Below are 26,908 nucleotides of genomic sequence, written 5' to 3'. Positions count from 1 at the left end.
CAACAAGTCTCCCTCCTCAGCTTCCCTGGTGGAGGTTCAGCCGGCATCTGGCTCCACCCACTCTAGTTGTTGACTTGAGTTTATTATCGAACAAAGCCCTGCCCCTGTGTGACCTCTGAGTAGTAACCCCAGAGCTGTCCCGTAGCACAGTCTGCTTCCCAGTCTGTGTGAAAGCCCTTAAAGTCACTGCCACATCCATTTTTTTCATAAGTCCTCCTTTGATAGTGTCATCCTGCCTGGTTCCTCCTGTGGCTCCTCATAGGAAGCCCATGTAGAGCTCTTACAATCCTAGACTCTTTTGGGTCATTGTGTCTTTCATTGGTTTGGTGCCCAGGACTGAACTCAAAATTCCTGCCCTGATCTGGCAAGCATAGAGCAAAACAGATGTATTCTGTATCCAGACGGTAGAGGAGCATGTCATTGGTTGAAGTGGATTGGTTTATATTAACACAGTTGTCAGCAGCGATGATGAACTTTGTGTGTATTAAATCAAGCTTGTGGCTGATCATAACCACCATGCTTTTTTTTTCACCTGAACCACCACCAAACCAGTGTCTCCCATTCTGTCTTTGATCAATTGCTCTTTTTACTCAAACACAGGACTTCCCATTTATCCCTGTCAATGTCCACCTGGTAGTCTGGCCCACCACTCCCCCAGCTAAAGCAGATCATTGTGAATGGCAGCTCTGCCATCGTGTAGTGTCAGCCACCCCTCTTACTTTAGCATCATCATCTAGGCTTTTCATGTCTTCATTTAAGCCATTACAGAAACGTGGAACTGTCTAGAGCCAATGTCAGGGGCCTCCAGGTTAGGCAGCTAGTCGTTACACTTCCTGAGCATGGGTGTTCAGTAATATCTGAGCGCCCCCATCAGCACCATCTCTGCTAAGAAGAAAAAGGACACTACTGGCTGTTTTGCTAAAGTGGATGTTGAACACACGGCTGCCAAGAGCCTCCCGAGATCTACCAGCCTGCTCTTGTTTTCCTTCCTCAGATTCTTCTAGAAAGGCTCCTTTGTCTGCAGTGAAGCAGACTCCTTTCTTTCTCCCCACAGTATAAATTGGATGACCATATACATAACTCTGTAAAGTCGTTTTTCTGAAAGATATGGCTAATCTGAGACACTGTGAAGATGATCAGAAATACGTTGCCGGCGAGTATTGCAGAGTCTTGAGCCTTGCTCCATCAGAGCACGTGCATCACCTCGTTCACCAAGCTTGGCTCCTGTACGTACCTGCCAGGGCTGCAATCCCAGCGGCCACTGCCAGGGAGCACAAGGCATCCTTAGTCCATTAGTTCAGCAGACTGAGCACCGACCCTCTTCCCTTTGCTTCAGAAACATGTCCAGTAGTGTATTTCAGCCTTGGATCAATGGGATCTAAAAAAGAGAATTGATCATGTAATCCTGCTTTTATTTCTTTGTTTCAGATTTATGTACCTCTCATGCTGGTGAATGCAGCCGATGACCCCTTAGTGCATGAAAGTCTTCTAACCATTCCAAAATCTCTTTCAGGTAAGTGTTTCTTCCCGCTGCTCTCTCAACCACTCAGCAAACTACCACAGTATGTCACCTTCACCATGCTGACATCTCCTGGATACCAGAGCATCTTATGGCAGTATTCTTATTTAGTCTAGCCTGATAGGCCGGGGGCTGTGGTAGAGCCTGTGTTGAGCCTTTCATGTCCTGTCCTGGTGCAAGAGACAGGATCCTCATTTATAAATACAACCAAGAGGTTTGGGGGAGTCCCCTGGTATTCTATGATGCCTCTGGGATGTGACTCCATTAAGTCTGAGAGTTTGACTTAAAGAGATATTTAGACTTAAAACTTTGACCTGAAAAGAAAAAAAATAGCCAGTTCTGCTGCATCTTATGACAGACAGCCTCCCTGTCCACTTTGGGGATAAAAATATAATCCATTGAAAAAGCAGAGAAGGTCACTCATGGGAATACCATCATGTTTCAGGCTGGCACGACCTCATGTCTTGCTAGGTAGGAGCTACAGAAAGAACTAGAAAGAGGGAAGCAGAGGAAATACTTGGGTCACAAACCACAGTTACTGTGCATTGTCATTCAGATCCCTCGGACCAGACCTCCCTGCCCCATCCTCTGTGATTACGTTTCCTCTTATAAACAGCATGTGTTAACCAGAGGGAAAGGGGTACATCTGATTCTCTCATGACCCCAAGTTACAGAGTAGATAATGCAGCAAACAGACAAAGGACCTGTGTCCAGACAGAGCTCTGTTCTCCACTCAGAGCGAATGCATGTGTCGCAGGTGCGTTATGTGATAAAAGCTGTCGCCTGTCAACGCCTGTCAAACCACAGGCTCCCTGCACAAAAACAGCCCCGTTGGCAGCGGCGAGAGGACGCAGGCTTCCTTCTGCACATCTAAAGTAACACCCACAGCGCTTGCACTGTCATACAGAAACTGATGAAACAGCAGCCAAAAGGGAAGAATAAAGGGGGTCAGACAAGAAAAGAGCCCTGCAGAGCCAGAAACGCAGGTGCCAGGAACCGCCCCAGAGGCCTGGAGCAGCCAGCAAGGGGCCCCTTGTCACTTGTCCCCCTGGGAAGACAGATGCTCTTTACGGTACCTGAATGCACCTGGCTACCCATGTTTGCACATGTCTTCAGTAATGGCTTCACTGGCCCATGTGGGACTAGCTTAAACGTGGACTCATAAAGTCAAGCTCCAGGTTTGTAATTCTCAGATGGCCATTTATCACGTGAGGTTGAGAGCTCAGGCAGCTTTTAACACAACTTGCAGCTTTATGTTTTAGTCTTGCAAGATAAAGTTCTGTAGTGGAAAATGATTGGCTCCATTGAATTCATCTGGTTCTTTGGTCAATAAGAGTGTGTTAGGAATCCGTCCTCAAAGTCTGGGCCCCACCAGTAGCATCAGCATCACCTGGAAGCTTGTGAGAACCGCAGAGTCTCAGCTTCTTAAATCCAGGCCTGTCAAAGCCAAACCTGCATTCTAAGTCAATTGCCTGGGTGATTTGGGTTGGCCAAAAGGTTTATTCAGATTTGTAAGATGGTGCAGAAAAATCCGAATGAATTTTTTGGCCACCCCGATACTTGGCTGTATAGTTGAGTCACCTGGGAGTTTTAGCAGCACCAATGCCTGGGTCCTCCCTCTTTCACCTACCAACCCCCAATTCCACCCCACCCTTGCCCTCACATCAGAATCTCACTGGTCTGGGTTCAATATAGGGGCCTTTATTTAAAAATATATATTCAGGTGATTCTAATAGGCAGCCAAGTTTGAGAACCATTTAGAGTTCTAAGGATTTCCTAAGTGGAAGCCTCTCCACTGTTCTTGCCTGGAGAATCCCATGGACAGAGGAGCCTGCTGGGCTACGGTCCCTGGGGTCACAAGAGTTGGACACGACTGAGCAACTAAACCTAAGCCGGTACCCATTCTGCTCCAAAGCTAAGCTGCTATTCCTAAACCTGCTTCATCTCACCATCTTGCCTGCCCCCACCAAGTCAGCACCCGCCCCCCACAGCTGATGAAGGAGGCAGAGGGGGTGGAGATCAGATGCCCACTTAAAGGGGGACACCTGCACCCTTGGGGAAAGCCTGGGCTGCCCTGGCCAGCTTGCCTTCCCACCTCCGGCCCTGGAGCCGGTCAGAGGACAGTGACTCACTCAGCCGCCTTTCTCCTGCAGAGAAACGGGAGAACGTCATGTTTGTGCTGCCCCTGCACGGGGGCCACCTGGGCTTCTTTGAGGGCTCCGTGCTGTTCCCCGAGCCCCTGACGTGGATGGATAAGCTGGTGGTGGAGTATGCCAACGCCATTTGCCAGTGGGAACGTAACAAGTCGCAGTGCTCCGACACGGAGCTGGTGGAGGCCGACCTGGAGTGAGGCGCCCCCTGCCACCCCGCCCCCCAGACTCTGGTGTGCTCCAGCCACCCTCCTCTGGAACTCTCATCCCTCACTGGCTGTTTTCAGGTCTCCCATCTCCCTCAGCGACCTGGATCTGACCTCATACCATCAACGGGGACCACCCACCAGGCACACACGCGACCTGAAGTGGGTGGCCTTCCCTGGGAGCTCCAGGCTATTTTTGTGCTTAGTTACTGGTTTTGTCCATTGCATTTGTTAGCCATGGTGACAAGCGACAGGGTTCTCACCCTGCTGTCCGGTGTCAGCATTGGATTGCTTTCAAGCCAATTACATCTAGTTTCCCTATTAAAAAGCGTGTCTGAACAGCAGTTTTGCTTTGCCAATCAAATTTTCCCCAGGAGCAGGGAAGGATGGATATTACGCTGTGGCAGTTGTATGTGTCCTGGACTTAGACCCTAAATAGAGCCAATGCTGTAGCTACAGTTCAGCTTGGGGGCCTGGGCCCTGGGCCCCCGAGAGTGTGGCCTCTTACATGACAAAATTCCCTTGAGTCAGAAGCCAAGTTTCTCCCTGATGCATTCCTGACGATGAGAATTACCTGGGGCACTTATTACAAATTCAGCCTCTCACGTCCCTCCCCTTGGAGGCGTTTCTGTGGGGCTGGGAAGGGACCTGGGATTTTAATTTTTGACAAGTGTCCCAAGTGATCCTTATCACCAGGCAAATTCGAGAAACCCAGTGGTACGGAGCCTCTAAATCAGAAACATCTCCTTAGCTCATGGTGTCTCATAGCTTCCAGGAGCCTCTGAAACAGCAATGCCTGTCGCGTGCACCTGTCCTGGTGTGATAGCCATAAGCAGTTTCAGCAAGGTCCTGGGCTGGTGGTGGAGACTTCAGGCCTGCCTCTGCCTCTCACTGGCTATATTACCCTGGAAAAGTCTGTCTGAACTTTTCTTTCTTCACCTGTAACATGCGGGAGCGGCTGGACCAGGCAGATTGCTGAGATCACTACCAGTTCTAAAGTTCAGTGACAAATTCAGTTTACTGAGGTTTGAGAGAACTCCTCTCCAGGGGAACCTGGGAGCTATTCTAAGCATCTCGATGTCATCATTTGCCTTTTTTTTTCTGTCCCTCATGTCATATAAAGTGGTATGTTTTTGTTTTTTAAATTACTCATTTTATTTTTTTTAACCCAATTCTAACTCTGGCTTTTGATACCAAACAGTTCAAAGGTTGGATCTGAGTTTGGAGAAATCGCTTTTCAACGGAAGAGGGTGTGATTTTGGAAACCGGATTTTTAATTGAATATCTTATGTCTGTAGCCTGTCGGATAGGTCTTTCCAGAGTGTGTCTTCTCAAATGAAAAGCCCACACTGTGTTTCAAGTACTCCTTTCCTCCAATCCTGTGGTACTTGAATATCTAAAAACCCTGCACTTTGAAACAATCAGTAGTTGCTATCTGGAACTGAACAGAATTATGAGTGAAAAGACCTAGATACTTTTAAAAAAACATTCTTTTCCCCCCTGCTTCCTCTACTTTGCTCTAGGACAGACAGGAATATTAATAGTGGATCTGTGTGCCGATGTTTAAGATGTAAAGGGAGCCAAATGAGGGCTTGGGTGCGGACCCTCTTGGTCACAGGTGGTTGTAGTTTGGGCATCAGTCCTAGTCACGTGACAGTCACGTGTTGTTTTCTGACAATCACCAGGTCGTCCTAAATGGGAACATCAAAGACTGCTGTTATCTGAAGAGACTGAGGCTTCTCTGGTCTCGACTTGGCTTTGGTTTCTCTCTCTCTCACATACACACACAAATTCATCATCATGACTTTCCCCCCAGGTTCTTATTTTTCAAGTGCATGTCTCGTTCACATTCTTTTAGCACAGATCGGCACTTTAGCTTCTGCCCCTCAGTTTGGAAGCTCGTCTCTTTCCCCTCTGTTACTTTTCCCTCCAACCCGCAACCACAACTGTAATCTAGAAAATCCATAGTCATATTTCCTGCTTCTACCTTCCTGTCTCAAGACTTTTTGTGAAATCAGATAAACGAAGCAATAACCTAACGGGGCTGAATCACCATCCCAGGAAGCAAGAGGCTCCTTTTCATTTGCCTTAGGACACATCCCTTAATCTGTTCCCACTATATAGCAGCCAGGTACCAACTCCATTCAGGAGGAGAAAACAGTTCTGTTGTCACACACTTGTCAGGGACAGGGACAGGAGTCCCTGGAGCCTGGTGTGCCCGGCAGTTCTGTTGGCCCACGGAGAAGAGGCAGAACTCAGAGTATTCCCTTTGTTGCTGGACAACCGGATTTTATCCCACACGACCGTGGGGGGCCATGCACAGCTGAAGTCTTTTTAGCGTGTGACTCTGAATGGCACTTTTTAGCTCACATGAAATCAACTGAGGCCCTTTGTTCGAGCTTCAGGCTCTCATGCATGGAAATGAGAGTGTAACTGTGGCCGTCTTACAGGAAAATTCTTGTTTGTTCTTGAATGGGAGCACAGAGGCATTCAGGCCTAATAAACAAGGGAGCAGCACTTTATATGTCGGTCAGCTTTTTCCTCCCTCCCACTTGCCTGGCTTTTCTGTTCATTTCTGATGATAATGTGGCAGCTCTTCTTGCTCCTGAGGTTCTCTTGGGGCTAACACAAGGCAATTTTCAGAGTGTTTAAATACTATATTTTAAAATCAGGTTAAGGACATAAATTGCAATGGCCTAGACAATTCTGTTGCTGGAAGAACATGTTAAAAAACCAAGCAGGCTTCTAGCAACATTTTTCCAAGTTTTTCTCCCTGCCTCTATAAACAGTTTTGAAGACAACGGTGAGTAACTGATCACAGTCAAGTTAGGATTGTGCATGTTCAGTCACTCAGTACTGTCTGACTCTTTGCGACCCCATGGACTGTAGCCCGCCAGGCTCCTCTGTCCATGGGATTTCCCAGGCAAGGAGTGGGTTGCCATTTCCTCCTCCACGGGATCTTTCTGACCCAGGATCAAAACCCTGTCTCCTGTGTCTCGCATTGGCAGGTGAAGTCTCTACCACTGAGCCACCTGGGAAGCCCAAGGTAGGATTATCTGACTTGAAAAACGGTCTCAAGTCTTCTTGATGCACTTATATCGGTAGGGAGTTTAACAGTCTTAAAGAAAACCTCTTAACTTCTCTGATGTGAGTCTGTACCGATGATTCCAAGGCAGAATGAAGACAGAAAGTTATCTGTTGTCATATTCCTTGAACCTTCTGCGAGCATTTCCCACATACCTTAGAATGGGAATATACCTGCCAGGGGAGCATCCTTTCCTGACTTGGTGTTGAGGTAATCAGGGTCCTGGACACTTGGATTCTTCTCCTGTTTCTCACTCACACTGGTCTGTGGGCGATCTCTTCCCCTCTCTAAGCCTCAGTTGCCTCACCTTAGACCGTCTCCAAGGCCACTGCATCTGTTTACACGTCCTTTGCCAGAACATTCCCAACTGGCCTTCTCTAGCCCTTGTAAGTGGACACAGATGAATCAAGGCTTCGGGCTTGTGTTGAGGGGACTTGGAGAGAGAGAGTGATCTACTGCATTCAGCCTTTGCTGGTGAAGATCCTTGATTTTGCCCAAAGCCCCGTGTCCCTCACTGGCTTCTCTTCAGAGCCTCCATTGGCCTCCCAGTAGCCTTTCTGTGCCGAGGGCGATCTCATGACGGGGACAGGTGTTGACATTTGGAACAAAGCCAATATCCTCGTCATTCTGTGAGATTTGGGCAAGCATTGAGCGTTCCCAGGGCAGAAATCCTTCCTGCTCAGGCTTCCATTCTCAAACTGCAGTCTTCATTAGAGCTGAGATTTCTGGATAGTTGAGTTTGTCTGCCTGGCATCTGAATGAGAGCTCTCTTTGTCACTGTGTGGCTCATGATCCATTTTGCCAGCGCCCGGGAAACAATACATGTGTTCTTGTTTGTGTTTGCCAGGCTAGCAGATGTCTGAGCTCTGAAGGGCTTTTCTTTTCCCGTGGCACTGATTCTGACTTAGTGCTGAAGATCACTGAAGCATCACCTTGAGTTCAAAGAACTCTGGTCTTTGTCCTCTGAGGCAGGACAGGAGAATTATCATATTAAGCATTTTGCTGCAGCATCCGCTCACAATATCAGCTGGAATCATTTTTCTTTGCCCAGAAAGCCTTAACTTGCCTCTAGAATATCCCCTAGTAGGACAATGCTATGTGACTGCAGAATTGAAATTCTCCTGCTATATTCAGTTCAGTTCAGTCGCTCAGTCGTGTCCGACTCTTTGCGACCCCATGAGTCACAGCACGCCAGGCCTCCCTGTCCATCACCAACTCCCGGAGTTCACTCAAACTCATGTCCACAGAGTCGGTGATGCCATCCAGCCACCTCATTCTCTGTCGTCCCCTTCTCCTCCTGCCCCCTCTGTAACAAAGCCACAGCAAAACCAGAGAATGTTACATTAGGCACCTCCCACCCCTTAACAATTAAGAGCAGTCGGGAACTGGCCAAACACTTCATCTCTGATGTCTTTCTTCCTTCTTGGCCTCACTCTGTAGTTCAAAGATTAGTTTGGATTAGTTGGATTCTTCCAAAAGCCATGAAAAGTGTGGGTAAAGCCTGCGTGTGGCATTTAGCGGCCAAGCAGTTGAGGGAAAGGTGTTCTTCTCCCCATGTTATCAAAGCAGAGGAAAGTGTCCCCTACCCCACCCCGCCCCCACCCCCGAGACTTCCCTGGTGGTCCACGTTAAGACTCTGCACTCCCAGTGCAAGGGGCAAGGTTCAGTCCCTGGTCGGGGAGCTAAGATCCTGTATACTGCAAGCATGGCCAAAAAAATACAGAAGAAAATAGCCACCACCTCCTTCATATACTAAGATAGCTTTTGCCAAATTGTATTTGAAGGGGAGCAGGCAGTGAGAACTGGAATGCTGTCCAAAACTAAAGCTGCTTCCTCTTGTGTGTCGCTGCTCCTGCTGCCTCGGCCGCTGTAACCCAAGCACCCCCCAGTCCCACAAGTGGCCCTTAGAAACAGGCTGCAGAGCCTGGCTCAGCGGTGGTTCTCGGACCCCAGACAGTGGACAGCTGCCGCTTTTGAAGGACCACGTCATGTTTTCTGAACCATGTTTTTCCCAGCATGTATGTGGATAAAACGTTCATCTATCTCTAATGAGTAAGCTGAAGATAATTTCAAACCGCTGGATTAAGTCTTTTTAACTCAACTCCTGTCAATTAGTAACGAAGCCTATAACCTGCCTTCCCTTCCTCCTGGTGTCCCCATTAGCCAAGAAATCCATTGCCATAAGTTAGGGACTGACCACCTATATAGCACCTGCAGAAATACCCTTCATTGCCGTGGGGCATTCTCCTTCCAGGCCACCCACGTGCCGCAGCCAACAGTCCCCTAGCATGACGGCTGTGCCCTCAGTCCCAGCGCCAGTCGTCTCCTTCCCAGGCTGTTTGTGAGGGGTGGACCGAGTTCCTGGGCAGGCGGGCGTATGAGTTAGATTTCCTTTGGGTTCTGTTTTGGGCCTCTTTAGTCTTCCTAAAGCACAAGTCCTTGTAGACTCCTGTCCCCTCTTCCCCACACCAGTCTCAGACGATCTGGGTCTTGCCCACCGCCTCAGGAAGACCTTCACTGTACCTGAGCTTCTGATTTCTGCCACTGCAGCTGCCTTAGTGACACCGGGGGGGTGGGGGGGCCAGTTTGCATCTTCCCCGTTTCCTGGTTAGACTCACACGAACCACTTTCTTTCTGTTGGCAAGATGTGCTTCCAGGTTGATTTTTGAGAACCATCACTTACACATTCCTAAATTTCTGTTTTGTTTGATTTGGGTTTCTTGGTTTGTTTTGTTGTTGTTGTTGTTGTTTTTAATTTTCTGAAACTTCAAATGCTGCCCTGAAAATAATGTATTTTTGAGTTTGTGTTCTGAAGGCCTCTGTGCTGCTGGATTTGAGGGGGGGGTGGGGTAGGGGGGGCAGGATATAGGATCCTCCAGCACTGAGGTGTTTAAGATTTGCAACTAGCAATGCAATTTTTTCTAAATATGAGGATATTTACCTTTATTAAGAAATTATACTAAACAGTGGTGTCCTTGATCATTTTATGTTCTCCTACATTACTTTCGGTTCTGTTTTGATTTTGTGTGGTGGTAAACAAAGATAATTACAAACAAAAGCTGTAATTTTGTTATCTTTGATTCAATGGAATTTCTTTACTTAAAAAAAATAAATAAAAGACTAAAAATGTGACCTGGCTGTCATTTGTAGTGGAGATTTTCTATCTGTGAATAAAAAGATTCTTCTTGGGCTTGCCTGGTGGTTCAGTGGGCTAAGACTCAACCCAACCAATGCAGGGGGCCCAGGTTCGGTCCCTGGTCAGGGAACTAGCTCCCACACACTGCAACTAGAAGACCCTGCATGCTGCAACTAAGACGTGGCACAGCCTAATTAATTAATTAAAATAAAATTTTTAAAAATAAAAGGATTCTTCCCGTGTCTTCACCAAAGCACGAGCTTGAAAGAAGTGAGCAAAACACCAAATTCTCATCACAATTGACTTTAACCCAGCCTTGCAAATAGCAAAGAAATGACCAGCCCACAGGTGTCTTTACAAGCCCATCCTCCCTGGGAAGACAGCCAAGGCCTGGGAAGAGTGAGATAATCAGCATTTTAAACACTTGCTCTATAAAGTGAACCATGTAGACAGCATGTAAGAAGAGATGTCAAAGTGGTAGTTGTCACACGTGATTCACTAGCTTTTCTAATAACGTTCTTTGAAAAGACCGGGTGAACATGACCTAAATTAAGATTATATTGGGTTGGTTGAGTAATAGTGGTTTTTTCTTCTTTATATCTGTCTGAATCCAAGCTAAGGGTCTCCCAGGGCCAAGTACTGGCCCAGCCAGGAGAGTTGTGGTGGTCCATGCTCCCCCACCCCAAGGACCTTGCACTCAATCTTCTTCCTTCCTTGGTCTTGCAAAACGTTTGACAAACTAAGTGGGGAAAGGAGAGTTGTTTTGGGGGGACATACATCAGCAAGATCTAAGAATGCTCACGGACAGAGGATCCTGGCAGGCCACAGCCCATGCAACCCATGGGGTTGCAAAGAGTTGGACACAACTGAGCAAGTCATCAAGCTTCCCAGGAGAATCAGTCAGCAAGGAGGTTGCAAACCCCTGCCTTGGAAGCTCTGATTGGTTATGTGCATTCCACTAAGGATCTTGTTAAAATGCAGACTATGATCCAACAGATCTGGGGTGGGGGGAACTAAGATTCTGCATTACTAGCAAGCTCCCAAGTGGAGCAGACATCCCCTCCTGGGACCCCACTTTGAGCAGGAAGGCTCCTGGGTATCCTGTGAGCTTCCCCTCCCTGTACTGCTAAGCTTCCTCAACACCAGAGCCACACCCACCATGGAAAGTATTATAAAAGGTGGTCCAATTCACCCTGAAGGTGACTCCTCGGCTTCCCCAGATTAACTTAAGACCCAGGCATCCCTCTTCTAGGAAGACTTTGCCAGGACACCTGGCAGCATTAGCCTCCTGCAGCATCCCTTAGACTCGAGACTCTAAGAAATGGCTAGTCTCACTCAGAGATTCTTTGAAGCTGATGGCCCATTTCATTACTGAGACCTCCACCCACACCTTAACAAATGTTTCCATCTGCAAACAGTATTTCCCCAAAAGGCCACATGATGCGTCACTGTTACCTCCCAACTTTGCTGTTGTGCTGTGTTCAGCCATGTCCAACTCTTTGCGACCCTGTGGACTGTAGCCTGCCAGGCTCCTCTGTCCACGGGATTCTCCAGGCAAGAATACTGGAGTGGGTTGCCATTTCCTCCTCCAGGGGATCTTCCTGACCAAGGGATGGAACCCTTAGTTCCCTGTGACTCCTGCATTGGCAGGCGGATTCTTTACCTACTGAGCCACCTGGGAAGCCCTCCCAACTTTTGCTTGGCTCAAATTACTTTCATGTTCAGAATCCCTGCCTCATCCCAGATGTCTTCGGAAGAAAGGTGTTCTGAGCAGCAAATGGTTGTCATGAAAGTCATGTTTTGTAATCCCCTTTCCCATATTTGGTGGCTTTCAAGAGTATTTTATTGTCCCTCTAATTCTCTCATGAATGAGGGGGGTGGTAATCACTTGTAGGAATCCAGCATATTTAGGCAGCTCAGACTTTGGGAAACTGAGCACATCAGATTTTAACATTAACATTTGTGGTCTTCAGGCACCTGCTCCCAAACGCAGCACCACCTTCCTGGCAAGGTCTGGTTCAGCCTGCCCCAGCCCAGGACTGCCATGGACATCCATGGACATGGAGGAGCAGTATCAGGGTACGGCCAGCAGGGGGCGGCAGCAGCCCACAGTCAGAACCGACTTCCTCAGAAAACCCCTGGAGCTTTTTTGTCAAACCCTTCTTAAGCTAAGTCTTCAGCCCAGCAGACTTTGGGGGGGACCCCAGCACCCCATTTGGATTTCAGTAAGAACCAAATGTCATGTATGGAGAGTTGCATCATAAAGCTGAGCACCGAAGAATTGATGCTTTTGAACTGTGGTGTTGGAGAAGACTCTTGAGCATCCCTTGGACTGCAAGGAGATCCAGCCAGTCCATCCTAAAGGAAATCAGTCCTGAATATTCATTGGAAAGACTGATGCTGAAGCTGAAACTCCAATACTTTGGCCACCTGATGTGAAGAACTGACTGATTTGAAAAGACCCCGATGCTGGGAAAGACTGAAAGCAGGAGGAGAAGGGGATGACAAAGGATGAGGTGGTTGGATGGCATCACCGACTTGATGGACATGAGTTTGAACAAGCTCCTGGAGTCGATGATGGACTGGGAAGGCTGGTGTGCTGCAGTCCATGGGATCACAAAGAGTCAGACATGACTGAGCGACTGAACTGAACTAAACTGAAGAACCAAAGGTGCCCTCAAGAACCTCTGTCTGCAGTGTTTTCCATATCCTGATCTCCTTTGTAAATTAGAGCGCCCACAAATCAGAGGGTGGGGCGAGGAGGGCTTCTGGCAATAAGGGACCAGGGGAAAGAAGGGAGTCATCCAAGAGGAATCAGCCAGGGTTTTCCTCAAATCTGGGACACAACTCTTCTGCAAAACAGTTCTAAGTGTAGCTTGAAAGCTTTAACAAAGCTCATTCCTTTAATCTTTTCAACTCAGCCTCCTCCTCTCCCTGCCTCTACCAACACCTGTACTGTTGGCCCACCAGCGCTCTCTGTCTTAGCAGATACAAGCCCCATTCTCCCTCAGCAGCATGTTTCCATCCTCACCCTGGACATAACCTTCTTAGCTCCAGATATTCTAGATCTCTTGGGGATGAGGCTGCAGAGCCCTCTTCAATCAAGGCAGCTCCACTCTTTTCAGGTTCAATACTAGAGTTCCATGTAAGGTTTCATATGGAAAGGCTTCAGGTTTTAAAGGATTTGAAGAAGGGTTTGGGAGAAATCCTCACTGGTCATGTGTATGCACGCTCAGTCACTTCAGTCATATCTGACTCTTTGCAGTCCCGTGGACTGTATCCTGCCAGGCTCCTCTGTCCATGGGATACTCCAGGCAAGAAAACTGGAGTGGGTTGCCATGCCCTCCTCCAGGGGATCCTCCCAGCCCAGGGTTCAAATATAGGTCTCCTGCATTGCAGGCAGATTCTTTACCACTGAGCCACCAGGGAACCCTCTTCACTGGTCAGTTCAGTTCAGTTCTGTCGCTCAGTCGTGTCCGACTCTTTGCGACCCCATGAATCACAGCACGCCAGGCCTCCCTGTCCATCACCAACTCCCGGAGTTCACTCAAACTCATGTCCATCGAGTCGGCGATGCCATCCAGCCATCTCATTCTCTGTCGTCCCCGTCTCCTCCCGCCCCCAATCCCTCCCAGCATCAGACTCTTTTCCAGTGAGTCAACTCGTCGCATGAGGTGGCCAAAGTATTGGAGTTTCAGCTTCAGCATCAGTCCTTCCAATGAACACCCAGGATTGATCTCCTTTAGAATGGACTGGTTGGATCTCCTTGCAGTCCAAGGGACTCTCAAGAGTCTTCTCCAGCACCACAGTTCAAAAGCATCAATTCTTCGGCGATCAGCTTTCTTCACAGTCCAACTCTCACATCCATACATGACTACTGGAAAAACCATAGTCTTGAGTAGACGGACCTTTGTTGGCAAAGTAATGTCTCTGCTTTTTAATATACTACCTAGGTTGGTCATAACTTTCCTTCCAAGGAGTAAGCATCTTTTAATTTCATGGCTGCAATCAGCATCTGCAGTGATTTTGGAGCCCCCAAAAATAAAGTCTGACACTGTTTCCACTGTTTCCCCATCTGTTTCCCATGAAGTGATGGGACAAGATGCCATGACCTTAGTTTTCTGGTCAGCCACCCATAATAACTTGCTATGATTCTTTCTCCGGCTCTGAGGTTGTATGGACATCATTTAAGAAAATAGAGATTGTTGACTGTGAAAGTGATAAAGGAGAAAAGTTACTCAGGTGGTGAGTATACACTACAAACCCCAGAAATGAAAGAAGAGATACAAGGAATGAATGCATATTTATGCACAGTCACATATAGATGTACATATACATAGCCACACTGGAAAACAGGAAAGAGAATTCAGTGGGTTCAGAGAAATTTCCAAAGGCATGAAAGCAGAGGGCACTGGATTGAACCCACAGCCCGGGAAACAGCTGAGGGTCCTGCACCAAACGGTGTGCACAGCACCAAGGGTGCTTTTGTGCTCAGAAGGAGGCAAGAGCAGGGAAGTCTTGGGATGATTACTGGGGTGCCTCAGTGAGAACAGCCAGGCCAGTCGACCCTCACCCATCACCACAAGCCGGATAACAGGAACAAGTGTCTGTCGGAGTGGGAAAGTCAGTGCAGGACCTTGGGAGAAGAATCAGTGAGTGCCTGTGAGCCCCATGCCCAGAAGAAGCCAGGCCTTCCCCGAGAGGGAGCAACATGCCCAGCACACACTCAAAAATCAGCAGACGCTTTGAAGAAAGCCAACTCCACAGAAAGAAAAGCATTTATATTTGTCTAAATATGCAGAGCTTGAAAGTAGAAGCTCACTGCTGTAGGGTGAGACTGCAGACCAAGAAGAGCTTTCCCTGTATAACTTGAGGACTGGGAGAGTGCTCAGGGAAGCTACCATCTGTCAATCTAAGTAAAACCATCCGTGGCGGCAAGGGGTCTGGAGGAGACAGCTTTGGTGGAGGGACTCCACAGACAGAAGGAGGGGGACACAACTGCCACCCTTGAAGGAGATCCAAGCTCCTGACCATCACTGCATACATCGGAGGAGGAGGACCAGACCACCCCAAAACGGAGCCACGTCAAGAGTGCTTCCACCCCAGAATTCAACATGGAAAGCCTTTCACCTGCCTCCCAGCCACTAAGGTCACTACACTTGCCAGATCCTTTGGGCTCATATCCCTCCTCGTTTGGGCTGGGCAACTAACACTTTTGCTTTACTGCTCTTTTATCTTTTATTTTTTGTATTTTTAGGGAGGAAGAGACCTTTAAAACCAGACTCCTTGCCTATTTTCACAGATCCTAAACAGTAAAACTCCATTACAAAGGAAACCATTCAGAAGCTTGATTAGAGTCTTTGAAACTCAACCCCATACCAAGTCTGTGTCCTAAAGCTTCAGAGGCAGTAAAAATATAACTATCCTCACTTTTTCGTGTTCAGGAAATTCCCCTTCTTTTTTTTATTGGCCCCAGCTTGGGAGGAGACTGACATCTGAGTTCGCCCAAGCTTAAGGAGGTTCAGAGGAACCACAGACACGCCAGGAAGCCCTTTTTCACAGCTTTCTGGGTCCAGGGCAGTTGAGGAGAGGCCCAGGGATGCTAACTACAGGTCAGATGGCAGGAGATGTTCTCAGAAGGCTGTGTTCTCAGTTTGGTCCCGAGGACCAAAGAGCTGCTCAGCAACAGCTTTGCCATCATACTTGGGCAGTGTACCCCCAAAGTCAGAGGGAAGGATGTCCTCGTCAAACTCCTGGTAGAAGCTGGAGAGGTCTTCTCCATGGACAAATACCTGCAAGGAAGCAGAGGAGATGGGTCTGAGCAAGGGGGTACCCTAGGATGAGGTTGGGGGAGAAGAGGAACAGGAGGATAAAGGCACACGTTCCATCTCTGCCTGGTGATGTCCTTCTCAAAAATCCTCCTTGCAGTGCTGTCCATGGGATCCACTCAGTTCCAAATCTTCATACAGAGCCCGAGCTCCACCCTCATCCCGCTTGTCTCCTGAACCCTTTCCTGCTACAGGCCCATTCACTCACTCACCCACACACCAGACAATCAGTGGGCACCTTCCCTGTGCAGCTATGCACTCACCCTCTGGAGCAGTTTGCTCTTCAAGAAGGGCTTGACCACGTTGTAGGTGGTGGTGAAATACCAGGGCTGGTAGATGAAGTGGATGGCTTTGAACCGAGCTGGGAAGGAGTCCTGCAGGGACAGACAGCACCCCCATCGCACGGTCCCATGGCCTCAAAGGTTCCCACCCACTTTCCCACTACACTGCCTCTCCGCACGACACAAGGACAGAGCTGTCATCACACAGTTGCCCCAGAGGATAGCCCACTGCACGTTCCATCCCCAGGCCAGTACCTGGGGAGCCCTGGTTATGCTGTAGGTCCAAACTGAAGGAAGGATGCCCCAGAAGCAGCCCAACCCTGGTCATTAGGTAGAGTGGAAATGGAAAGGTAGCCTTGCTTGGCTTTTAGGTGACCAAGTTTTTTCAAATCCACTTGCATGCTGAGTAGACTACAAGCTGTGATAGACCAGAGGGACACTATTGTCAGGCCTTATTGTCCTGATGCGCAGAGCTGACTCACTGGAAAAGACCCTGATGCTGGGAAAGATTGAAGGCAGGAGGAGAAGGGGACGATAGAGGATGAGATAGCTGGATGGCGTCGCTGACTCGATGGACATAAGTTTGGGGGATCTCGGGGAGATGGTGAGGGACAGGGAGGCCTGGTGTACTGCAGTCCATGGGGTCACAAAGAGCTGGACGTGACTGAGCAACTGAACAACGATTGTCCTCCATCCCCTCCCGTGACCCTTACCTCCCATCTCTCCTTTCCAAGGCAAAGCAGATTTAAGCTTCAGTTCAGTTCAGTCACTCAATCGTGTCCAACTCTTTGCAACCCCATGGACTGCAGCACGCCAGGCCTCCCTGTCTGTCCATCACCAACTCCTGGAGCTTGCTCAAACTCATGTCCATGGAGTCAGTGATGCCATCCAAACATCTCATCCTCTGTCATCCCCTTCCCTTCTTGCCTTTAATCTTTCCCAGTATCAGGGTCTTTTCCAATAAGTCAGTTCTTCACATCAGGTGGCCAAAGTATTGGAGCTTCAGCTTTAGCATCAGTCCTTCCAATGAATATTCAGGACTGATTTCCTTTAGGATTGACTGATTTGATCTCCTTGAAGTCCAAGGGACTCTCAAGAGTCTTCTCCAACACCACAGTTCAAATGCATCAATTCTTCAGCACTCAGCTTTCTTTATGGTCCAACTCTCACATCCATACATGATTATTGGAAAAACCATAGCTTTGACTAGATGGACCTTTGTTGGCAAAGTAATGTCTCTGCTTTTTAATATGCTGTCTAGGTTGGTCATAGCTTTTCTTCCAAGAAGCAAGCGTCTTTTAATTTCATGGCTGCAGTAACCATCTGCAGCGATTTTGGAGCCCAAGAAAATAAAGTCTGTCACTGTTTTCATTCTAAGAAAGGATTTCAGATATAACAGTATAGAGGGGTGAGTTGTCATGGAGCATTAGTGCTATCTCTTTCTCAGGATAAATTCACATGCAGAGGGAGACAGCATGACAAAAGGGGACAGAGAATGGGGTCCCACCTCTGCCCCTTGATAGCTGTGTGACCTTGAGAAGTCACTCAAATCTCTGAGCCTAGGCGTCCAGGTTTGTAAAATGAAGCAGCAAAGCAGGGAGAGAATGTTTTTAAGGAGTAAGTGAATCGATGAATGTGAATACGTGGCAAACTGTGGATCACCGTGAAGGGTTTGTGGTTGGGTTGTGATTGTCCCTGCTTTTGGGCAGTAGGTAGTTGCCTTCTGAGGCCCCTGCCAGCATCATTAAACCAGAAAACCAGGCCCTTCCTCTCGGTCTCCCCACCCATGAACAGGCTTCTGCAGGACAGAGTTCTGAGGCCTCACCTGGAGCATGTCCACCATCTTTCTGAGATCGGAAGGCCGAAGTCCAGCAGCCTGCTGCATGGTGAAGCCCTTGAAGTTCTCAATGATGCAAAAGCCATTAATTTGAGTCTCCTCATTCTCCAGTAGCTTCTCCAGGATGAAGCAGTATGCCTGCAAGATCTTGGGCACAAAGTGAATGGGCTGTAAGATCCAAGCCATAAGGCAGCTAAGACTCGAGGTCCTAAAGGGAGGGCTTCCCTAGTGGTTCAGTGGTAAAGAGTCCGCCTGCCAATGCAGGAGACTTGGGTTTGATCCCTGGTCTGGGAAGATCGCACTTGCCATAAAGCAACTAAGCCCTTGTGCCATAACTACTAAGTCTGAGCTCTAGAGCCCGGGAGCCACAGCTACTGAAGCCCGTGTGCCTAGAGCCTGTGCTTCGCAACAAGAGAAGCCACTGCAATGAGAAGCCTGCACACTGCAACTGGAAAGTAGCCCCCACTCCCCGCAACTAGAGAAAAGCCTGCACAGCAACGAAGACCCAACATACCCAAAAGAAAGAAAGAAAGAAAAATTTTTAAAAGGTCTTAAGGGAAGAGCTATACCAGTAAGCAAATTAGAGGTAATTTGTCACAGGCTTGGAGCTGGGACAGTCCACCTCTCTGAATGTATCCCAAGAAAATAATCAAATAATCTTCAATGTCATATCTGTGGTTAGATGCCAGAGTGTCTATCTTTATACCATTATAATAATATATTATTTAGGAATAGTACATTAATAGTACTAAATAGTACATTATTTAGGAACAACCTAAATGTCCAGCAATAAGGGACTGGTGAAATTCTGGTATATTCACTCCATGGGGTATTCTGGAACAGTGATATATAAGACTAATGATACGGAAAGATATCCACTAATGGTATATTATTGTAGAGTACAACCCATGCTTGTAAGAAGAAATGTGTATGTCTATGCATTTGCATGCACGTATGTTTCTAGGTTTCTTAAAAAAAAATAGGCTTGGAAGAATGTCAGTGGTAGAAATCTCTGGGTGGTAGAATTCTGGATGATTTTAGATTTGTGATTTTTTTTTTTTGTATTTTCTAAAATGGGTGGCATCACTTATGTAATCAGAAAAAAATATATATTTGTAAGTCTCTTCCTTAGCAGATATATGTATGCTTCACTCCTAAAGCCAATATCTTATTTGGGAGCAGAAACTACAGGCATTCCTAATAGGATCAGGAACAAGATAAGCATGCTCACTTTTCCCACCACAGAAATATTGACCAATGCATTTGAGTTTTTTTTTTTTGTTGTTGGTTTGTTTTTGTTTTAATCAGGGGCATAAGAACTAGAAAAGGAAAAGAAAAAATTTCCTCTAATTACAGATATCATGATAGCATTCTTAGGAAATCTGAGTCAGTTATACGAGTAACATCAATAACAGGAAAATTCAGTAAAAACACTAGAATATGAAACTAAGAAATAAAAACAATAATCTTCATAGATGCAAAAAATAACCAATTAGGAGATATAATGGCAGAGAAAGTTTCACTAATAGCAAAAACAATAAAATAAATACTTTAATGACAAATATGCGTAAGGATTACAAACTTTGAAAAACTTCTGGAAGTTCAAAACGTATTAATAAAAGGGACGACATCCCTTTTTTGTGGATGGTACCACTGGCCATGGATGTTGCATTCATACTCATACTAATTCTCCCTGTTTGTTATTTACATTAATGTTACTCCAATAAAAATCTTCTAGATTATTTTCCTAGGGCTAAAAAGTTAATTCTAATTGTTTTGGGAAGGTAAACATGCAAGAATAGCTAGAAAAGCCCTGAAAAAGAGGAGCATTAAGGACAGAACTAATCCCAACAGATATTAAACATTCTATACTGGACATGGAACAACAGGCTGGTTCCAAACAGGGAAAGGAGTACATCAAGGCTATATATTATCACCCTGCTTATTTAACTTATATGCAGAGTATATCTGGAGAAGGAAATGGCAACCCACTCCAGTGTTCTTGCCTGGAGAATCCCAGGGACGGGGGAGCCAGGTGGGCTTCTGTCTATGGGGTCACACAGAGTCGGACACGACTGAAGTGACTTAGCAGCAGCAGCAGCAGCAGCAGAGTATATCATGAGAAACACTGGGCTGGATGAAGCACAAGCTAGAATCAAGATTGCCAAGAGAAACAGCAATAACCTCAGATATGCAGATGACACCACCCTTATGGCAGAAAAGGAAGAAGAACTAAACAGCCTCTTGAGGAGAGTGAAAGAGGAGAGTGAAAAAGCTGGCTTAAAACTCAACATTCAGAAAACTAAGATCATGGCATCTGATCCCATTACTTCATGGGAAATAGATGGGGAAACAGTGGAAACAGTGACAGACTTTATTTTGGGGGGACTTCAAAATCACTGCAGATGGTGACTGCAGCCATGAAATTAAAAGACACTTACTCCTTGGAAGGAAAGTTATGACCAACCTAGACAGCATATTTAAAAGCAGAGACATTACTTTGCCAACAAAGGTCCGTCTAGTCAAGGCTATGGTTTTTCCAGTAGTCATGTATGGATGTGAGAGTTGGACTATAAAGAAAGCTGAGCACCGAATAATTGATGCATTTGAACTATGGTGTTGGAGAAGACTCTTGAGAGTCCCTTGGACTGCAAGGAGATCCAACCAGTCCATCCTAAAGGAAATCAGTCCTGAATATTCATTGGAAGGACTGATGCTAAAGCTGAAACTCCAATACTTTGGCCACCTGATGTGAAGAACTGACTCATTTGAAAAGACCCTGATGCTGGGAAAAGATTGAAGGCAAGAGAAGGGGACGACAGAGGATGAGATGGTTGGATGGCATCACCGACTCAATGGACATGAGTTTGAGTAAACTCCGGGAGCTGGTGATGGGCAGGGAGGCCTGGCGTGCTGCAGTCCATGGGGTCACAAAGAGTCAGACAGGACTGAGTGACTGAACTGAACTGAACAGATACTGTCTCTATAATTAAAGTAGTATGGTACTGGAGATGGAAAAAACAGACTGATAGCACAGAGAAGAAAGTCCAGAAAGAGATCCAAGTACTTATGAAGATGCAGAATATGATAAAGATGGCATCTCAAGTCATTGGGGGGAAAGATGGACTTTTAAATACATGTTGTTGTGACAACTAGATAGCATTTTCTAAAATAAGTTTGTACATTTTCTTTAAGGCTTGGTGGCACATGCCAACATCCTCCCAATATGAATCCTACATCCTCCATATGACAGCTCTCTTAAGGGCTTGACAAGTGAAATCACACACATACTCAAATACAAAGAACACAGGCTGCTTAATAGATTGGAACCCATGCTTTCCAGAATCTCTCCCAGTCCACAGTCCACTAAGCCCTTTTTCTGTGTTGCTCTCAGTTTTCAGTGTTTGGCAGGGTTGATCCCAGCTCATGGCCCACAACTGTCACTCCCACTCGGCAGGGATACCAGGAGACAACCATGCACTGGCCAGTGGGCCCTGCCTGCAAAGCTGCTGGGTTTTCCAGCTGCCACGGTACATCCAAGGACTTTTCTTCCTGCCCGGAAAGGGCTTGGTGCCATGCGTTTATCGGACATTCCCTCACAAACCTCATCTCCCGGGGAGCCAGGAATGGGGTTCCAATGGAGACAAGATCTGGAGAAGGGAACCCAACCCAGGGGATGGCAGGGAACCAGGCGAGCCCCCACTGACCTCATCAAAGGTGATTTCTTCAGAGTCCCAGTTCTCAATATTGAAGAGCATGACGACTCGGCCATACTTGTCCCGAGTGGAGAGGACACCAGGGTAGCCAGCCTCGACGGTGCAGCGGATGGCCTCCGGGGACAGGCTGTCAAAGAGCTCTGGGTACTGCAGCCGGAAGTTCACGTAGCCTGGCAGAGGGGGAGCAGAGGAGGCCCCTCAGGGAAACTGCCCCTCCTGGGGTGGCACATGGTGGGCATGCAGAGACCCAGGCTCCTGCCTGGCTCCTCATCTACATGCTGTGTATAACCCGGCAGGGTACTCAACCTTTCTGTGCCCCAAGTTTCCCCTCCAAAAGGCAGAAGGATAATACCGGCCTATCTGCCAAGTTGCTGTGGTAATCAAACAAGATTCCAGGTACACTACAGTCTAGCACAGGGAACTGTGCTCAACGTTGTGTGGCAGCCTGGATGGGAGAGGAGTTCGTGGGGAAGGATGGCTGAGTCGCTTTGCTGTCCACATGAAACTATCACAACACTGTTAATTGGTTATATCCTAATACGAAATAAAAAGTTGGGAAAAATGCATGATATTTTTCCAGGTATGAATGCCATCAGTAAACTGTACAAAAATAAGGTGTAATCCTAAATCTGACAGCTATTACTGGTTATTTTTCTCTTTCCCACGAGTAGAAACACAGGTGTTTGAGTTGGACACAGGGTTAGCTGAGCAGGGATGGGAAAATGACCCCCAGATAAAATCCAAACCCCAGGCAGGACACAGAGGTCCCTTCTAACTCCAGCAGGACTTCCACCACCCACAAACCCCATCCTGAGTCATCCTGAATGGGTTCCTTCTTCTCTGCAGTTGTCTCCTCCACCAGACCCTGGAGGTGCCAGGCCCAGAGGAAGAGTCTGGGAGGCATTTGCCAAGGGAAAGCCACTGACTTCCTTGCTGTTCCTCCAACACCCCAGGCACCCACCACCCAGTTTTTGTCCTTGCTGTACCCTCTGCCTTATTGCTGTCTCCTCGGGCATCTCACTTCTTTCTAGTTTTTCTTTAAAAGTTTCCTTTGCACTGCTGCTGCTGCTGCATCGCTTCAGTCGTGTCCGACTCTGCGACCCCATAGACAGCAGCCCACCAGGCTCTGCTGTCCCTGGGATTCTCCAGGTAAGAACACTTGAGTGTTCCATTTCCTTCTCCAATGCATGAAAGTGAAAAGTGGAAGTGAAGTCGTTCAGTTGTGTCCAACTCTTAGCAACCCCATGGACTGCGCCCATGGGATTTTCCTTTGCACTAAAGCCTTCCTAATCATTTTACCTAAAACTTCAACTCCTCAGTCCTTTATATCTACCTCTTTTGTTTTTCTCTGTATATTTTTAATTGTCTGGTTTGTTATTTCTACCATTAGACTATCAGGCCCACGAGGGCGGGCAGTTCTGTCTACTTTGTTCTTGGCTGCATCCTTTGGCCTGAAACAGCCGTTGGCACAGAGCAGCAGTGAATTAACTTTTGTAGAAGGAAGGAAGGAGTTAGGAGAAGGACTTCCCTGGCAGTCCAGTGGTTATGATTCCAGGCTGCCACTGCAGGGGGGTGCTAGTGGATATCTGGTGGGGGGACTAAGATCCCACAGCCAAAAAAAAACCCAAAAAGAATAATAAAAAAAGTTTGTTTTTTAAGAAGAAGGAGAATCATTAGGCTGCTGAGCATCTGTTCAGACACCGTTCCCTCCAACAGCACCAAAGACTTGACTCCCTTAGGACACTGGTCTCCATCCAGCAGGCGTGGCCAGGGAGGTTCTGTCCTCCAGGCTCACTCCCAGGGCAGGCACCATCCGGATTCCACTCTTCCTGAGGTTTGAGTTCCTGCGAGCAATCAGGCTCATACCCACCTTCCGCAGCGCTCCAGAGCCACAGCCTGGGAGGGGCCGGTGGGGGCGAGGAGGGAGCAGGGCTTGGAGAGGGAGCTCTCCCATTTTGGGCTCCCAGTTTGAACGGCTAAGTTCTGCTCATTAAGAATGGAAAGAGGGGCCGGATCTCCAGGAATCTTGTCCTGCCAGACTCACTCATTTGTCTGAACTGAAAAGGATCTCAGAGGCTATTCAGTTCACACACCCATTTTATAGATGAGGAGGAGGCGGCTCAGATACAGTCACTTGATAGAGCATGGGAGGGAGGTGGAGTGGTCAGTCTCCTCAGTGCCCGGATGAGGGTCCACACCATCCTCATAATTTTCCCTTCTCACTCCCCAGCCCCCTCCCCCGCAACCTTCCCGGGGCCTCACCTCTGAGCAGCTCGTAGGCGCGCCCCACGTGGAACTTGCGTGCGCGGATGAAGCGCAGGAAGAAGGCGCTGTCTTTTCCCTGCACCCTCTCCGCCACGGCCACGGCCAGCTCCTGCCCCGAGGCTGCCTCCGCCTGCACCAGCTCCTGCAGCTCCCGCACTGCCTCCTCCCGGGTCTCCTCCTTCTCATTCAGCTCGTCCTTGGCCTGGAGCAGGAGCGGGGTGCAGGCACAAAGTCAGGTAGGCGCGGTGCTGGAGGCTCCTCCTGATGCCAGACCGGCGGACGAGCAGAGGGCACGGCAGGTAGTGCCATCGCTCCTCTGCCCACGAGAGCAGCATCAGCACTGGCAGCAGCTCAGACTGCCCGCTATATTTGGAGAAAATTAGGTCAAACTGCTCATCCTGGGTTTGTTTGCCGGAGACGGCCAAAGGGCTAAATGTTTCTAACTACAACAGCCTATGCTTACTGGAGCCCTGAATTAGCACACTTAGCGGCAGCAGCAGCAGCAAGTCCTGTAGATACGTTTTTGTTTGTTTGTTTTTTAATGTATTGATTTGTCTGCTCTGGGTCTTAGGTGCAGCCCGCAGGAGCCCCGGGGTTGCAAAGAGTCGGACAGGACTGAGAGACTGACACACACACTTTCGAACTCCTAGTTGGGGCATCTGAAATCCCAGTTCCCTTGACCAGGAATGGAACTTGGTTCCTCTGCACTCGGAAGGCAGAGTCTTAGCCCCACCACCAGGGAAGTCCAATACCTGATGTTTTTAAATCTTGGCCACAGTCCATCACAGGAAGGTTGTATTCTTATCCCCCATTTCTCAGGGTGAGCAGACTGAGGCTCATAGAGGTCGAGATATTCTTGCCCAAGATCACCCAGGTAAAAAGAGTTTAAGCAGAAACTCCTGATCAGGTTGAACTGTTAACTGCTTCACTCTGCTGCGTCCCAGGTTCATTTCTGATCTTCTCAAAATTAAAGATACCATTAATTAAAAAATAATAATAAAAATACCAGTCAGATGGCAGCCTGCCCTCTCCCTCACATTCCTCCGCTTGGATGAGCCTGGAGAAATCCTCAGCATGCCAGGGGCTGTTCTTTCCTTGGATGGCATGAGGGGCAAAGGCAGGTCTGGGGGAACTCGGAGCTGCTTTCCCTTGAGATGCCCAAGGAGCAGAGATGGAAGCCAGGAGCCCAGGGCCAGCTCAACCCTAGGCCAGCTCTGCCACAGTCTGATCATCTCTGAACTGGTCCGACAACCTTCTTTCATAGATACCGAAGACAAGACCCGAAGAGGGAAAGCAGTTTGCTCAAGGTCACACAGCAAGTTGGAAGTTATTGTGATATTAGGACTTGGGCCCTTTCCTATTCAGTTGGGGGCAGCAGTTGTATCCGTGCTCTCTAAGACCATTGCAAATCAGGGTTCCTTACGTCTGAGTCTAGGATGATCCCTGGTCCTGAAGCCCGAAGTCCTAGCCTTGGTTTCAGGGAAGTTGGAAGTCATTGTGATATTAGGACTCAGGCCCTTTCCTATTCAGTTGGGGCAGCAGTTGTGTCCGTGTTCTCTAAGGCCATTGCAAATCAGGGTTCCTCATGTCTGAGTCCAAGATGATCCCTGGTCCAGAAGTCCTAGGTCCCAGCCTTGGTTTCAGGAAACCCTATTGATGCCATAGTCTTAGAATAGGGTGGCCTGGACATCTGGTCAACCCAATTGCTACCTTGGCCCTGACTTTCAGAATAGCCCCTAGAACAAGCCAGTCCTTTAGGTACAGAATGACCCAGAGGGCTGGTACTGGACCCCTTCTACAGGAGAGAGGATGTTATCAGTATTCCCTTATGTTGGGACTACCATGATGGTCCAGTGGCTGAGACTTGGTGCTCCCAATGAGGGGAATCCAGGTTCGATCCCTGGTCGGGGCACTGGATCTCACATACTGTGACTAACAACTCCTGCATACCACAACTAAAGATCCCACATGCTGCAACTAAGACCTGGTACAGCCAAATAAATAAATATATTCTCCCTTGTTGCCTCCCTACCTTTCCCTTCACACACCCCTGGGCCACCTCACCTTCTGCAAGGTGTGGCGGGGCAGCTGGCTGCACGGGCCAAAGACAGGTCCATGGTCTTTGGTCGTAAGCCTCTCCAGTTGGGCACGGAGCTCCTGTTCCTCTTCAGGGACCATGCGGAATGTGCCCACCTGAGGAGGGAGAAGCCAGGAAAAGAGAAGAAAAGGCCCCCATCAGCCGGAGCAAATCAGCCAAATGGGTCTGCTCAGACCCCAAGCTAGTGCTTTGGCCCAAGGTCACTGTTGAACTTCCTCCCTGCGGGTGGGGTCAGGGACTACCGAGAGGTTTGAAGGGTGAATGCCCATAACCCTGAGGAGAACAGACAATGGAGAAACAGGTAGGAAGAAAAGGAAGGAGGGAAGGTGGTCAGAGGGGAGCCCCAGGGTACGGGGGTACTCACCCCCTCTGACATGCTGTCTCTGGAAGACTGGGAGTGCTGCAGACAAAGGAGCTCACTTCGTCCGTCCTGGCCTCTCAAGGCAGCCTCCTTTCTAAGGGAGACATGGAGAAGTTCTTTTGTTATTGTCTCAGAACAATGAATCTCAGACTTTTGAGTGCATCAGAGTAACATGAGGCATTTGCTAAGAATACAGATGCCTTGGCCCTGTGCCTGACTCTGAACTGGGGACCAGACATCTGCATTTTAAAGCAGCACCCCAGGGACTTCCCTCATGATCCAGTGGTTAAGACTCCGTGCTTCCAGTTCAGGGGACCCGGGTTCAATCCTTGGTTGGGAAACTAAGATCCCACCTGCCATGTGGAGCAGTCAAAAAAACCAAAGCAGCACCCCCAGTGGTCCTGAATAAGGTGGTTCTTGGGCTAC

The 26,908-nt window shown here is 48.1% G+C and overlaps 2 protein-coding genes across 5 annotated transcripts in view; one reads left to right on the top strand and one right to left on the bottom strand.

Annotated features, from left to right (window-relative positions):
* The window catches only part of ABHD2 (abhydrolase domain containing 2, acylglycerol lipase), a 119,748-nt gene extending 109,656 nt beyond the window's left edge, over positions 1 to 10,092 (top strand). For 2 of the 4 annotated variants that reach the window (XM_055417797.2, XM_088829631.1), the window contains exons 10-11: positions 1,429 to 1,513; positions 3,673 to 10,092. In XM_055417797.2, the coding sequence (XP_055273772.1) occupies positions 1,429 to 1,513; positions 3,673 to 3,869 (282 nt within the window). In that variant the 3' untranslated portion in view covers positions 3,870 to 10,092. The other 2 variants (XM_088829633.1, XM_088829632.1) reach the window with 2 other exon arrangements.
* A 4,950-nt stretch (positions 10,093 to 15,042) lies between these two features.
* RLBP1 (retinaldehyde binding protein 1) lies at positions 15,043 to 26,245 on the bottom strand. Its single transcript, XM_055417541.2, has 6 exons — positions 26,088 to 26,245; positions 24,021 to 24,225; positions 21,750 to 21,928; positions 18,031 to 18,189; positions 16,188 to 16,298; positions 15,043 to 15,888 (listed from the first exon to the last, which is right to left on the bottom strand). The coding sequence occupies exons 1-6, from the start codon at positions 26,199 to 26,201 to the stop codon at positions 15,730 to 15,732; spliced, it is 927 nt and encodes a 308-aa protein (XP_055273516.2). The 5' UTR covers positions 26,202 to 26,245; the 3' UTR covers positions 15,043 to 15,729.
* Between the last annotated feature and the right edge of the window lie 663 nt (positions 26,246 to 26,908).

The sequence above is a fragment of the Moschus berezovskii genome, chromosome 21 (assembly GCF_049115385.1).
Source record: "Moschus berezovskii isolate FMDL1 chromosome 21, NW_MosBer_1.0, whole genome shotgun sequence".
Lineage (NCBI taxonomy): Eukaryota > Metazoa > Chordata > Mammalia > Artiodactyla > Moschidae > Moschus > Moschus berezovskii.
Note: the sequence above shows the minus strand (reverse complement) of the source record. Positions and strands in the feature narration are given on the sequence as shown.

What these genes read in the sequence shown, in the direction of transcription:
- RLBP1 (XM_055417541.2), bottom strand. Translation starts at nt 26,201, where the DNA reads ATGGTCCCTGAAGAGGAACAGGAGCTCCGTGCCCAACTGGAGAGGCTT. An exon ending in AGATGGTGGACATGCTCCAG is followed by an intron (nt 16,299 to 18,030) that starts GTGAGGCCTCAG and finishes CTGTCCCTGCAG; the next exon opens with GACTCCTTCCCAGCTCGGTT. An exon ending in AGAGCAAACTGCTCCAGAGG is followed by an intron (nt 15,889 to 16,187) that starts GTGAGTGCATAG and finishes GCTTCCTTGCAG; the next exon opens with GTATTTGTCCATGGAGAAGA.